We start from the raw sequence: 14,071 nt of genomic DNA on the forward strand, positions 1-14,071 counted from the left end.
AAAAAAAAAAAAAAAAAAAAGAGCTGAGAAGAGGATTTTCCCTCAGAGCTTCCAGATGAGAATTCAGTCCAGCCCAACACCTTGACTGATTTAAGCCCTGAGATACTCTGAGCAGAGAACCCAGGAACTATGTGGCACACTTCTGACCCTCAGAACTATACACAGAACTAATAAATAGGTGTTGTTTTAACTTGCTAAGTTTGTGGTGATTTATTAGGCAGCAATTAACAAAAAACTAATATGATTATTTAAGTCTAAGTGGTTAGAGATAGTTTCCTGAAAAAAGGTGACATTTTAACTCAGACATGAAGGAAATGAGGACTAGACAGCAAGGAAGAATGGTCTAGGCAATGGGAATTTTGAGACCTTAGGTCCCAGGTGGCAGTTGGCCTGGCATGTTCAAGGAACAAGAGGGTCTGATGTGGCTGGAATAGAGTGAGCAAGGAAAAGTTAAGGTTGGAGAAGTAGCCTGGGTCAAATAATCCTGGTCATTCCAGTGGTGGTAGCTAATCTCCACAGATTGGCCCCAGCAACTCCAGTCCTCCCTCTACATGAATGCTACTCCTCCCATCAAAAGGTGGAGATTATGTCCTATCCTGTGAATCCGGGCTTTGACTAAGAGAATGGGGGAGGAAGTTGCATTCCATTCTGGGACTTCCAAGCCCAGGCAACTTCTGCTTACTCCTTAGAGCATTGAGCTACCATGTGAGAAACTCAGGCTACTGTGAGAGAGAGACAGGTATTGAGGATGAGAAGCCATACAGAGGCGCCACATGGGCAAACACTCAGAAACATAATAGCAACACAATCTGACACCGTTTAAAAAGACCATTGCTATGTGGTCCTTTAAAACTATATGGGACACACAAAATAGGAGGAGGTAGGTAAATTAAGACATTACTTCAACAGTCCATGGAAGAGAGAACAATCTCTTGGACTACAGTGGTAGCTACAGAGGTGGTGAGAAATAATTGGGATTCAGTGTATAATTGTGAAGACGGATCCTACTGAATTTGCTGATCGACTGGATATGAGTAGGAAAAAAAAGGAGGAGACAAAATCATACCCAAGTATGAGGCTGAGGGACACTGGGAAAAGATTTAGAAATCAACAGAAACTTTTGCTACTCTGAAGAAAGTAGGATTTTCTTTAAAGGATAATCACAAATGGGTACAACTGGGTACTTTTCAAAGTAATTTGATGGATGGATCTTTGGCATATTTACTTAAGGCAACCCAAATGTGGCAGGAAGACCCATGTTACCATAGAGTTCATCCCTCCTTAGACATACTCAACGTGGAACATGCTATAAAACTGTGCCAAATTTAGATAATTCATTTCAAGGCTCAAGCTTGCCTTATTTTATTTATTTACTTTTATTTTTAGAAACAGGGTCTTGCTCTGTCATTCAGGCTAGAGTGCAGTGGTGTGACCATAGCTCACTGCAGCCCGAACTCTTGAGGCTTATTTTCTAGATGTTAAATCCTAAACACAGGCCTTTTTACAAAGTAAAGATACATAGCTGAAAGCATATTTTCAAGAATGGCATTAGGTCATTTTATATACACAGAAGGAGCTGACACCTGTAATCCTGGTGTGTTGAGGTGGATGTTTTCTAGCATAAATGCCACTGTTGCCTATGATACAGACTAAAAATGATTACTAAGAAGCTTGTTGGACACAGGCCTTGGGGGACTTTAGGGCTGCTTTTTGTGTAGGGTATTTGTTTGTATCTCAGAAATGAAAACTCATGAAATGCGAAGATTTAGAGAAATAACACACAGGCAAGCTTATAAGCTTGACCAAATGCCACTTCTAATCCCAACAATGAAAACCTCCAAAACTCTATCTTTTTTTTTTTTTTAAATATATTTGCCTTTTAAAATGCACCCTTTGTCTTTTAAAAGGTGGAAATGGACATGAGTCAGGTGCTACTGGAGTAGTTTTCTGGATAAAGACCAGAATGCCAGTAACACAGAAGAACAATCAGCAATTTACTGAAATTATTCCACTTACACATTAAATAAATGAGATATTGCTATAATCATGAGGAGTCACGTTTTGATCAGTGGCTATCAGACTGTTAGATAAAACTGCCTAAGGATTTAAAAAGTTTGGGCATCCTACTGCAGAAGTCAAGACTTTGTGATACTTTCAACGATCAAATCATAAGTGGGAATCAAACATTTGGTTATTAGACATAAAGTATAAACTGAGATTTCACATATTTATCAAGTGTTCTGGGCTATTCTAGCTGGTATACATTTTAGTCACCACCCCTTAAAACGAGTATTTTTTGATGAGGCAGAAAGACACATACCTGAGATCCACTATCAAATGGGTTACTCTCAACCGCTACCCCATACTGTACTGTTTTAAAAGCTTTGGCCCTGGAGTAAAAAGACCTGGTTTCAAATTCTAGCTCCTCAATTTAGCAGCTGTGTGACATGGAACAAATAACTTGATCTTTCTGAGTCTAATTCTCTCATCTACAAAATGGGGATAATAATAGGTTCTATTTCATTGGGTTTTCGTAAGGAACAAATAAAAAAAAAACCCTCATGAAAAGCATGCTTAGCACACCACCTAGCATACAGTCAAGTGTTCCGCCAATCAACACTCTTAATGAGCTTATAACACTGTTGGAGCTGAGCTTTCCCTCTCTTTTTGAAAGTATATTCTTCTTTTTCACTATATATTTTTTCTATTTTAATTTTCATTAAAGTATACATAAAAATGTTTAATCTTAAGCGTACTCAACTAATTTTCACAAGGTAAACATACCCACATAACCAAAACCCAGATCAAGAAACATCACGAGACTCACTAGCCCCCTTTGTGTCCCTTTTCAGGTCACTAGTCACCCTGAGAGTGACTCCTACACTTATTAAAAAAGAATGCTTTTTTTGAAAACATCCACCTATACAATTTGTAGTACCATAAAAACATAAAATTCTCAGAAATAAATATAAAATTTAGGGCTGGGCGCGGTGGCTCATGCCTGTAATCCAAGCACTTTGGGAGGCAGAGGTGGGCGGATCACAAGGTTAGGAGATCAAGACCATCCTGGCTAACAAACTGAAACCCCATCTCTACTAAAAGTACAAAAAATTAGCCGGGCATGGTGGTACATGTAGTCCTAACTACTCAGGAGGCTGAGGCAGGAGAATCACTTGAACCCGGGAGGTGGAGGTTGCAGTGAGCTGAGATCATGCCACGGCACTCCAGCCTGGGAGGCAGAGCTAGACTCCATCTCAAAAAAAAAAAAAAAAAAAAAAATTGATAAAATTTGTGTAATACTTATAAACTGAAAACTATAAAACATCACTGAGGGAAATCTTAAAAAGACTTACTTAAATAAATGGAGAGATACACTATATTCAGAAATTGGATCTATTAAGATGTTTATTCTTTCCAAATCACAACCTATAGAGTTAGTGCAATATGAAAGTCTCAGCAGGCAAATTAACTCGCTGATTCTAAAATTTGTAAGGAAAAGCAAAGGACCTAAACTTAACCAAAATATTCCTGAATATATAAAAAAAGGTTGGGTGTGGTGGCTCACACCTGTACCCCAGTACTTTGGGAGGCCGAGGTGAGTGGATCACTTAAAGTCAGCGGCTTGAGACCAGCCTGGCTGACAGGGTGAAACCCTGTCTCTACTAAAAACAGAAAAATTAGCTGGGTGTGGTGGTGCATGCCTGTAATCCCAGCTACGCTGGAGACTGAGGCAGGAGCATTGCTTGAACCCGGGAGGCAGAGGCTGCAGTGAGTCAAGATCATGCCACTGCACTCCAGCCTGCGCAACAGAGTAAAACTGTCTCAAACAAAACAAAACAAAATGAAACAAAACAAAAAACAAACAAAACCCTTTGAAAAAAGATGGAAGACTCAGACTAGTGAATTTCAAGATATATAATAGTAATCAAGAGAGTGTGGCTTTGGTGTAAGGACAAAAGTGTAGATTGATGGAACGGAATAGTGAGTCCAGAAATACATACAGCCAACTGACTTTCAAGAAAGATGCCAAGATAATTCAATGGGGAGGCCAGGCACGGTGGCTCACGCCTGTAATCCCAGCACTTTGGGAGGCTGAGGCAGGCAGATCACCTGAGGTCAGGAAATCGAGACCAGCCTGGCCAACATGGTGAAACCCCCGTCTCTACTAAAAAGGTTGTAGTGAGCCTAGATCATGCCACTCCACTCTAGATTGAGTGACAGAGCCTTCTCAAAAACATAAAAATAATAATAAAAAAATAGGGAAAGGATTCTTTTCAACAATTGGATATCCATAGAGGAAATGAAGTTTGTTCCTAACTTCATACCATATATGAAAATTAACTTAATTCTGGATTTATATATATGAGCTAAAACTATAAAACTTCTAAAAGACAACACAGGAGAAAACCCTGATGTTCTTGGAATAGGCAAACATTATAAAAGGGAAAAAAAAGTCAGTAAATTGGCATGTGGCAATGTTCAAAACATGATTTCCAAAAGAAACAGTTAATAAAAATGACAAATCACAAACTGGGAGAAAACATTTGCAATAAATTTATTTCACAAAGAACTGGTATCCAGATCTATAAAGAACTCTTAAAACTCAATAATAATAATTTTAAAAACTCTGTTTTTTTAAATAGGCAAAAGATTTGAACAGATACTTCACAAAAAAAGATCCACAGATGCCAATAAGCATATGAAAAGATGTTCAACATCATTACTCATTAGGGAAATGCAAATTAAAATATCAAGAAATTACGACACACTTACTAGAATGGCTAAAACTTAAAAGACTGACAATACTAAGTGCGGACAAGAATGAGGAACAACTGGGTCTCTCATACATTGTTGGCAGTCATGTTTAATGGTACAATCACTTTGGAAAACAAGTTGACAGTTTTTGTAAAGTTTAAACATACACTTACTAAACAACCCAGAAATTCCACTTTAGGTATTTACCTCCTTAAAATGAAACATAGTTCAACACAAAGACAGGTACATTAATGTTTTTTGCTTCTGTATTAATAAAAACCCAAAATGGTAATAATCCAAATGTCCATCAAGAGATGAACTGGTAAACAAACTGTGATGTTGCTTTAGAATGGAATAGTACTCAGCAATAAAAAGAATAAACTACAGACACACAAAATGATAAAGATGAATTTCAAAAACATGCTGAATCAAAGAAGCCAGGTACAAATGAGTCCATTATGATTCTACTTGTATGAAACTCTAGGAACAGTAACTCTAATTGTTAGAAAAACAGATCAGTTGTTGCTTGAGGCTGGATGTAGAGATGGGACTAACTGGGGAAGGATACAAGGGATTTTTTGGGACAATGAAAATGTTCTCTAACTTGATTGGCACACAAGTTGCCAAAATTCATTGAACTATATACTTAAAATGGGTGTATTTTATTGTACGTAAATTATATTTTAATAAAGTTATTTTTAAAAAACTTCTAAGGGTAGAGTATTCCTATGGATAAATCCACTGTAAGATGAATTTTATTTGTAACTAAGGTGTTACGTTTGTAGAGAAATCTAAAGATAAAGGTCTTTGTTGTCAAGCCCCTTTCTTCTACCATTCTCCAATACAGATTTTTCTACAATTATCTAAAGTAAATATAGCAAAATTCCAATTTGAGAACTTCTGAAAATCTACAAGGACACAGTGAAAAAGTTCAATTATTAAAAAATCAAAAGGTTGTATATTAGAGGATATGGGAGATATAATGGTTACTGGTTGCAGTAGAATTGATTTGGCTTTCCCAACAAAAGCCTAATGACTCAACCACTACTGTTCAAGTGTCTTGGAAAGCTGACAAACAGCCTCAGCTTAATGGTAACACTAAGTTTCTGCCCCCCCTGCACATCTCCCTCTTCTTTTCTGTTTACAGTGAACAGTTGTCGCCACAAGAAAGAAAGAAGCTGTCAGGTGACAAGCACACAAAATGAAAGGAGTTAAGTATTTCTAGAACTGTCCTTCAGCTTAGTTCTCAAAGCCTAGGGGCTAGTTTCATCTCCGAAAATATATTTCATGTACCACTTTCAAAATTACCATGAATTTCTCTGAAGCTGCAGCCTGGGCCAGGAGGGAAAAATAGACACTTACAGACACCAACTGGCTTGACCATCAACTATCACTGTAATACTAAGTACGCTGACTTTACTAAGTGTATTATGTATAGGTTGGGAAATACACAGTGGACTGACTGAACTTCATGGTGAAATGACAAGTATTTCTAGTTTGCATGCAAAACCTGCTTTAACCAAAAGGAAGGGTGTAGTAAGTAGAGAAAGACGTTCCAGACATAGGACACTCTTTAGAACTGGGGTTGCAACGACTAGATGAAGAAAACATTTATGACAAGAAAGATGCAAATGATAAAAGATATCTAAGGATTCTATTTGGCTTCGAGAAAGGTTTTAAGGAAAGGCTCTGAGAACTATGGGGGGGAAAGGGGATATAATGATTAAATGCTGAATTAATTTAAGAATAAAATAGGCAAGGGTTTTGCAGGGGATAAGGCTGCAGCCTAGGAGGGGCGGGACAAGAATTTTGACTAAAGCTGGAACTTCAGTGGTTTCAATCAACCAACAACAGTTTATTGAGTGACTATTCTATCCTGGGCACTTTACCAGGTAATAGGGAAACTGCTGTGAATAGGCATACAAAGTGTCTTTGCCTTCTCTGAGGAGGAGTGGAGAAAAAACATACATAAATATGTTAATTTCAGACTAGTAAGGATTGTGAAGAAAACAAAGAAAGATAAAATAAGGAGTAAAGGGCCAGGCATGGTGGCTCATGCCTGCAATCCCAGCACTTTGGGAGGCTGGGGCGGACAGATCACTTGAGGCCAGGAGTTCGAGACCAGCCTAGCCAACATAGTGCAACTTCGTGTCTATTAAAAATACAGCCGGCATGGTGGCTCATGCCTGTAATCCCAGCACTTTGGGAGGCCAAGGTGGGTGGATCACTTGAGGTCAGGAGTTCAAGGCCAGCCTGGCCAGGCATACATAGCAAAATCCTGTCTCTATTAAAAATATAAAAATTAGCAGGGCTTGATGGTGTGTGAACCCTTGCTTGAACCTGGGAGGCAGAGGTTACAGTGAGCTGAGATTGCCCACTGCACTCCAGTCTGGGCAACAGAGTGAAAAAAAACAAAACGAAACAAAAAACCCAAATACAAAATTTAGCTAGGCATGGTGGTGTGCACATGTGGTCCCAGCTACTTGGGAGGCTGAGGCATGAGAACTGCTTGAATGACTGGGCAACAGAGTGAGATCATCTCTCCAAAAAAAAAAAGAAAAAGAAAAGAAGTAAAGAGTGCAGCCTACTTTAATTGGAGTGGTCAAGAAATGCCTCTAAAGGAGGTGACACCTGAGCTGAGATTTGAACGACACATCAGTCTTGTGAAGATCTTGGGGAAGATCCTTCTGTATAGAAGGAAGAGCTAGTGCAATGGTATGTTCAGGTGAAAGACAGAAGGCCAGTGTGGTTGGACAGAATGAATACGAAAATGGTGGGAATTAAGGAAAAATGGCGGGAATTAAGGTGGCTGGAGGTAAGATAATATAAGGTCTTCTACGCCATCCTACAGAGTTTAGATTTCATTTGAAGTGTAAAGGAGAACCCCTGTAGGTTTTGAAATAGTCACATATGGCATCGTCTGATTTGTGCCTTACAAATATTTATACTAGCTGCCACACAGCGAATGGACAGGGGCTGGAAAGGTCAAGAGGGGATAATAAGAGCAAGTTGCAAAAGCAGAGGAAGAAAGATCAATTAGAAGGATGACAAAATAATCCAGGCAAAATGTGACTATGGCAGGACTAGAACAGGCAGATTAGGAAATGTTTAAAAGAAAGGTATTTTAACTCTCACGACAGAGGATGGAGAAAGAGAAACGCCCTGTTGAGAATTATAAGTCTGAGTTATAATATACATTTATTTTATTATAATACTTTACTACCTCATGAAGGCTGACCCTTTAGATATTCAGTCTGGTACATTAATCTGGATGGGGATAGAATAGTGTTCTTGCTCCTGTGGCCAGGAGAAACAAGGCAAAACTTACAAGGATTTTGAGGGAGAAGGGAAGAGATTTTTAAAGTCTACGTTATACTCTCTAGAGGCTGTTGTCAGGCTTCAGTTAAATAAACATCTAAAAACAATGACTTTAAAGATCTTTTTCCGATTATTTTCCTTTGATTTCTTTGTAAAAGCATCTCTTTTTTTTTTTTTTTTAGATAGAGTCTTGTCTTTCACCTAGCACTGGAGTGCAATGGTGCAATCTCGGCTCACTGCAACCTCCGCCTCCCAGATACAAGCGATTCTCATGCCTCAGACTCCCAAGTAGCTGGGATTACAGACGTGCACCACGCACAGCTAATTTTTGTGGTTTTAGTAGAGGCAGGGTTTCACCATGTTGGCCAGGTTGGTCCCAAACTCCTGACCTTGTGATCCTCCCACCTCGGCCTCCCAAAGTGCTAGGATTCAGGCATGAGCCATCGCACCTGGCCAAAAGCATTTAAAAAAAAAAAAAAGTCAGTCAGGCATGGTGGCTCATGCCTGTAATCCCAGAACTTTGGGACGCCAGGGCAGAAGGACTGCTTGAACCCAGGAGTTTGAGACCAGCTTTGGCAACATAGTGAGACTCCATCTCTACCAAAAAAAAAAAAAAAATTAGCTTTGTGTGGTGGTGCATGCCTATAGTCTCTGTTACTTGGGAGGCTGAGGTGGGAGAATTACTTGAGCCTGGGAGGTTGAGCCTGCAGTGAGCGGTGGTCATGCTACTGCACTTCAGCCTGAACAACAGAGACAGACCTTGTCTCAAAAAAAAAAAAAAAAAAAAAAGTCCACATTGCCATTGTCATGGTAGAACTGAGAGAAAATAGGATTGCCTACATTTTTATTAGAATGGAAAGAGATAAGCACACCTAGTGATGAAGATGGTGATAGCAGGGAGACCTACATTTCTCAAGAGCTAGAATGGAAAAGAAAAGGAACCCAGAAGGGATAGAGCCCACTGGCACCTGAGCATTCTTTTACAAGCGGATTTCAAGATAAATTGAAAGAAATTTAGTCACAAATTGAACATGCAGAAAAAAGGAAATGAATACTCAAAAGTGGGATAACTTTTAACATTTTACTTTTAGTTCTTAAACTTTATAATTCTCAGAGATCAAAGTAGTAGTCCATTCCTTTTCCTGGAGTAGGGTGGGAAGCGGGAGTGCAAATGAAAAGAAAATGGTACATATAGAATGGGGCACACATTTCAACAGAAGTAAACACCGTATTTCTCAGTGGGATTACTGTATTAATATTTTAACAGCCTCTACTAAATATGATTACATATTAGGTGAACTCATAAACATGTCAGATCTAATTAGTGAACATGGAAGACAGGAAGGGGCAGATTTGTCAGCAGAGGGAAAGTTCACATTATGAATCTGAATGATTTCTAATAACCAACAAGAAAAAGCTTGCAGTCATTCCAATTCCTTTAAATAAAACCCAGTAGGAAATGAACTGACATTGTCCCAGTATATACGATAATTTAATGATTGGACACTTGCCAATCTTTTTTTCTATTTACTAACTATAGGAAAAGTCATATATAAAATTCATCAAATTCATAACAAAGCAGTTTTTCATTATTTTCTAATTTCTGACATAGTTAAAGGGACAGGATAGTCATTTAACATTTTTAGGTTTCAAAACTGAGAATCTTGTTTGTTTATTGGCCCCCTCATGCAACTTCATAGCTTCCAGGGTGATAGGTTCTTTTGTTCTAAACCAAGAAACTCACAGCAGTTTAATTTACTGCTGCATTATTATAACTACTAACTACACACACCTACAAGGCTGGTAAACCCACTGATGTAGATAGTGCTACCTTAAAAGGATTTTTGGATGGGTCCTAGTAGTGGGGGGGAAAAAAGACATAATGTTTAATTATAAGAAATGATTGAAATAGGCACAGACATACCCCGGGTGCCCCTGCACTGCAGCAAGCTCTAAACTTGTTATCGTTAATGGTTTAAATTTCACTGTGCTAATCATTTCAGGACACAAGCCTTTCTTGATAATCTAATGAATTATTCCAACATCCTTCAGCAAAAAAAAATCTTCCATGACAGCACTAATTACAAGATGTTTTCCCAGTGCTTATGTAAAATATGACAGAGCAGCAGCTTAGGGAATTGCAGAAAACTGCTTCTAATTTCCACTGAGAAACTGACAAACACCTCTCTTTCATCTCTCCCAGCTCTCAAGTAAGATTTAACTTTCTCATTTAGTTAATTACCGAGTGAGGATCATCATTTCCCCGGATCGGAGCGGCACAGAGCCTTTATCGTGTTAACTTGTGAACTTGATCGATGGCTGCTGCTAAAACTTAATAACTTCACCCCCTGGCAAATTGTAAGATAAATATAATAGGAGAAACTCTGACAGTAAAAACCTGCCAGAAATGAGCGCTGTGTTTATGTTTCTTTGCAGGCAGCAAAAAATCAACCGACAGCTTATTACTGGTTGCGTGTTACTTATATTTAAAAGACTCCAGGCAGTTAACTTTCTACGTACTGTTAAAACTTTGCTCACAAGATGGGAAAAAATGGGGAAAAAGCACCAGTGATACAGACTTGGGGAAGTGGGAGAAGAAAAAACAGGGAGAAGGGCAATGCAAAGGAACAAATACATTGTATAAAATCTTTTAAAATGTCATGGTTATCTTATTAAATGTTCAATCAGCATATATAGGCATAAAATTCTTCAAAAAATAATTCTGGATTCCTAAGACATGGTATGAACTATATCTAGGAGCAAAGCAAAAGAATTTTGCTCACTCAAATTTTTTCAGAGACTGTGAGTCCATGCCTGAAGAATTCAATTAACTTCAGAATTCCTAGATCTCTTTTCAAAAACCCCTGCAGCTAGAAAGCCATTCACTAACTACATCATTTAACCCTTTGTGAAACAATGAGTACACTATAGCTAGGAAATAAGTAAACTTCAGTTGTTTAGAGCACTTCATCTAGCCTTGCCATCACCTTCCATACCTAGGGTGAGTCAACTGAGACTGAAACAGTCTGCGCAAAGATTTCCTTTTGGTCAATTTTGAATCTGAGCTTGGAATTTTAACATTTAACTATGGCAGAGTTGGCATCTTGGCTTGGTACAGCATGACTGTCACACTTTTTATAACCAACACTACCAAGGACAATACACAAGGTATATAACAACAACAGAACTGCTGCTCATCAATGCCTGTCCTCCCCACCCCCAAGACTGATAACAGAGCTGAAAACACATCTGTATAAAAATTGTCAAGTCTATCAGACTGAACACTCTAATATTGAAATATTACAAAAAAAATGAACTAAATTTGGGGAGGATAGAGAAAGGCAGGAAAGGTCTCATAGGACTTAGAGTTGAAGCCTCACTTGTGCAACTGTATTTAACATTCACCATGTGCTGCAATAGTGCCAATAAGCTGATGGCTTCATGCTTCAGTTCAAAGTGCCACCCATTTTGAAAGGTAAAAAATTTGGAAAACTAGCCGGGCGCGGTGGCTCACTTGTAATCCCAGGACTTTGGGAGGCTGAGGCGGGTGGATCTCACCTGAGGTCAGGAGTTCGAGACCAGCTTGACCAACATGGTGAAACCCTGTCCCTACTAAAAACACAAAAATTAGCTGTGTGTGGTGGCCGGCACCTGTAGTCCCAGCTACACAGGAGGCTGAGGTAGGAGAATTGCTTGACCCTGGAAGGCGGAAGTTGCAGTGAGTCAAGATAGCGCCACTGCACTCCAGCCTGGCCGACAGAGCAAGACTCTGTCTCCAAAAAAAAAAAAAAAAAAAAATCGGAAAATTGATCATCAAAATACCAAACCAAATTCATCTTCAAAAAGGATCAAATCTGAGTCATTTTGTTTTCACTTTCATTAAATACAGATCTATGGGGGGGAGGTCAAACAAAGAATGTTTAATTCATTTTCAAAAAATAGCATTTATAGTAGACACATTTTAGTAAATATGAAAAATTCAGAAATACAAAAAACATGGAAATTTCCCATAATTTCAACTATCAACAAAGAAACAATGTTTAAATTTTGGGGGGTATATATCTTTCTGTTTTCTATTTAAAAATTTATTAGTCAAGTGCCAGGCATGGTGGCTCATGCCTATAATCCCAGCACTTTGGGAGGCTGAAGCAGGTGGATCATTTAAGGTCAGGAGTTTCAGATCAGCCTGGCCAACATGGTGAAACCTCGTCTCTACTAAAAATAGAAATAAAAAAAAAAATTAGTCGACGTGGTGGTGAGCACCTGTAATCCCAGCTACTTGGGAGGCTGAGGCAGGAGGATTGCTTGAACACGGGAGGTAGAAGTTGCAGTGAGCTGAGATTGTACCACTGCACTCCAGCCTGGGTGACAGAGTGAGACTTCGTCTCAAGAAGAAAAAAAAAAGTTTTTTAAATTTATTAGTCAAATATTTGAAGAATGGAATGTGGGGGAGGGGGAGTGTATCTATGCCATCTAGAGAATTATTTGTTCATAATATCAAATTGATCCGAGCAAGCAAAATTAATCTTTGCTGTTAGAGAATTCAAGATCTGATCCTGGAGGACACAGAATTATAGGTTATAGTGATGAGGGGAGCAGAACGGAGGGGAGGAAAGAGGAGAAAGGAAGGAGAGCCAAAGGGAGAGGGAGAAGTGAGGAGAGAAAGAAAGGGGGAAAATGGGAAAGCAGAAGGAGGAAAGGAAGGAAGAGAGGAAGGACTGGGGCTAGAGAAGATGGTAGGAGAGCAAGAGGAATGACAAAAGTGAGGATTGGGGAATGGACAGTGGAGACTAGGCAGTGGGGTGGGTGAGAGATGGGAAAAGGATGAAGGAAGAGGGATAAGCGGGTCTAGGGAGATGATGAGCTGGGGAAGAGATGGAGGGAGATGGCTACAGGAGAGATGAAGTAAGAAATAGGTGGGAAGGGGGAGAACGAATATAACCAAATGCAAAAGGGACCTAGTATTACCAAGCTCATCTGCTCTAAGAGGAGCAATAAGCTTGTTGGACAAACATCCTCTCCCACACAATAAACATCAAGAGGGAGAGGAGATGAAAAACTATTTTTTTAAACCACTACTTAATGTTTCAAGCAGAGTAATAAAGTTTAATTGTCTGGAATCTGGTTGTTCTTTCTGTATAACTTCCTCAGGTGGAGGTTGTTCACCTAGATGTCAAATAATGTTAAGATTACCAGAACAAAATTTCTGTGATGCTGAAAGTTGAAACTGAGAGTCTTCTGCCCAACTTCCCCCCAACACCTTCTTCCCTTTAGTTACCATCAGAAAATTCAGTTCTAACATTAGTAGGGAATACATCAGATGTCAGAGGAAAACACAGAGGCACATGTAAAACAGTTAAAAAGTGCATGGGAAAAATACAGTCGGGTTTAAATAAGGAAGGAAAAAACTACGCTGCTCCTCTTTGTGCTCTAATCCTTCGATTTCTGTGTTCTACAAAAAGGCCTCAACAACTTGGTAAAACTTGCTCCTGAAAAAAGCCTTTGAGAAGCTTTATCTAAAACCGGGATTAGGAAAATACAAAGTTTTTTGGATAGGATCTCAAGAAGCCAACTCAGCTTTCTAGAAGAAATTCAACTCTTTTCAAATGCTTGTTAATGCATGTTAAATGCAGCAAGAAATAATCCTATGAGGCAGTAGCACAAGCCTCTCTTAGCTGCAGTGAATGAAGTAAATGACTTGTAATTTCTGGAAGTCTTGGTTATCTTCAGGTAAAACTTTAATAACCCTGGGAACATCAAGGGACTAAAGACATTTCTCTCTGGAATACTTTGGTAATGGTTTTCTTAATTTATCCAGGAAAAGCTTAGTTTAGACGCAGCATCTGTTTTTTCAGCACAGGTGATCAAAATAACTTGCTCAGATTCACACTAGTAAAGTTCAGATTTCAAAATGCAGTTGTTATATAAACTGAACAGTTTTTCCTTTTTTTTTTTTTGGCTTTTATTTATTTATTTTTTATTTTTTATTATACTTTAA

At 38.8% G+C, this 14,071-nt stretch overlaps 1 protein-coding gene across 1 annotated transcript in view; it reads right to left on the reverse strand.

Moving 5' to 3' along the window:
* Positions 1–14,071, reverse strand: part of BTRC (beta-transducin repeat containing E3 ubiquitin protein ligase) — a 215,670-nt gene that overhangs the window by 44,358 nt on the left and 157,241 nt on the right. The window contains exon 4 of the mRNA XM_011935582.1: positions 8,946–8,992. Within this exon, the coding sequence (XP_011790972.1) occupies positions 8,946–8,992 (47 nt within the window). The remainder of the gene's footprint in view (positions 1–8,945; positions 8,993–14,071) is intronic.

This window comes from Colobus angolensis, unplaced genomic scaffold (assembly GCF_000951035.1).
Source record: "Colobus angolensis palliatus isolate OR3802 unplaced genomic scaffold, Cang.pa_1.0 Scaffold144, whole genome shotgun sequence".
NCBI classification, from domain to species: domain Eukaryota; kingdom Metazoa; phylum Chordata; class Mammalia; order Primates; family Cercopithecidae; genus Colobus; species Colobus angolensis.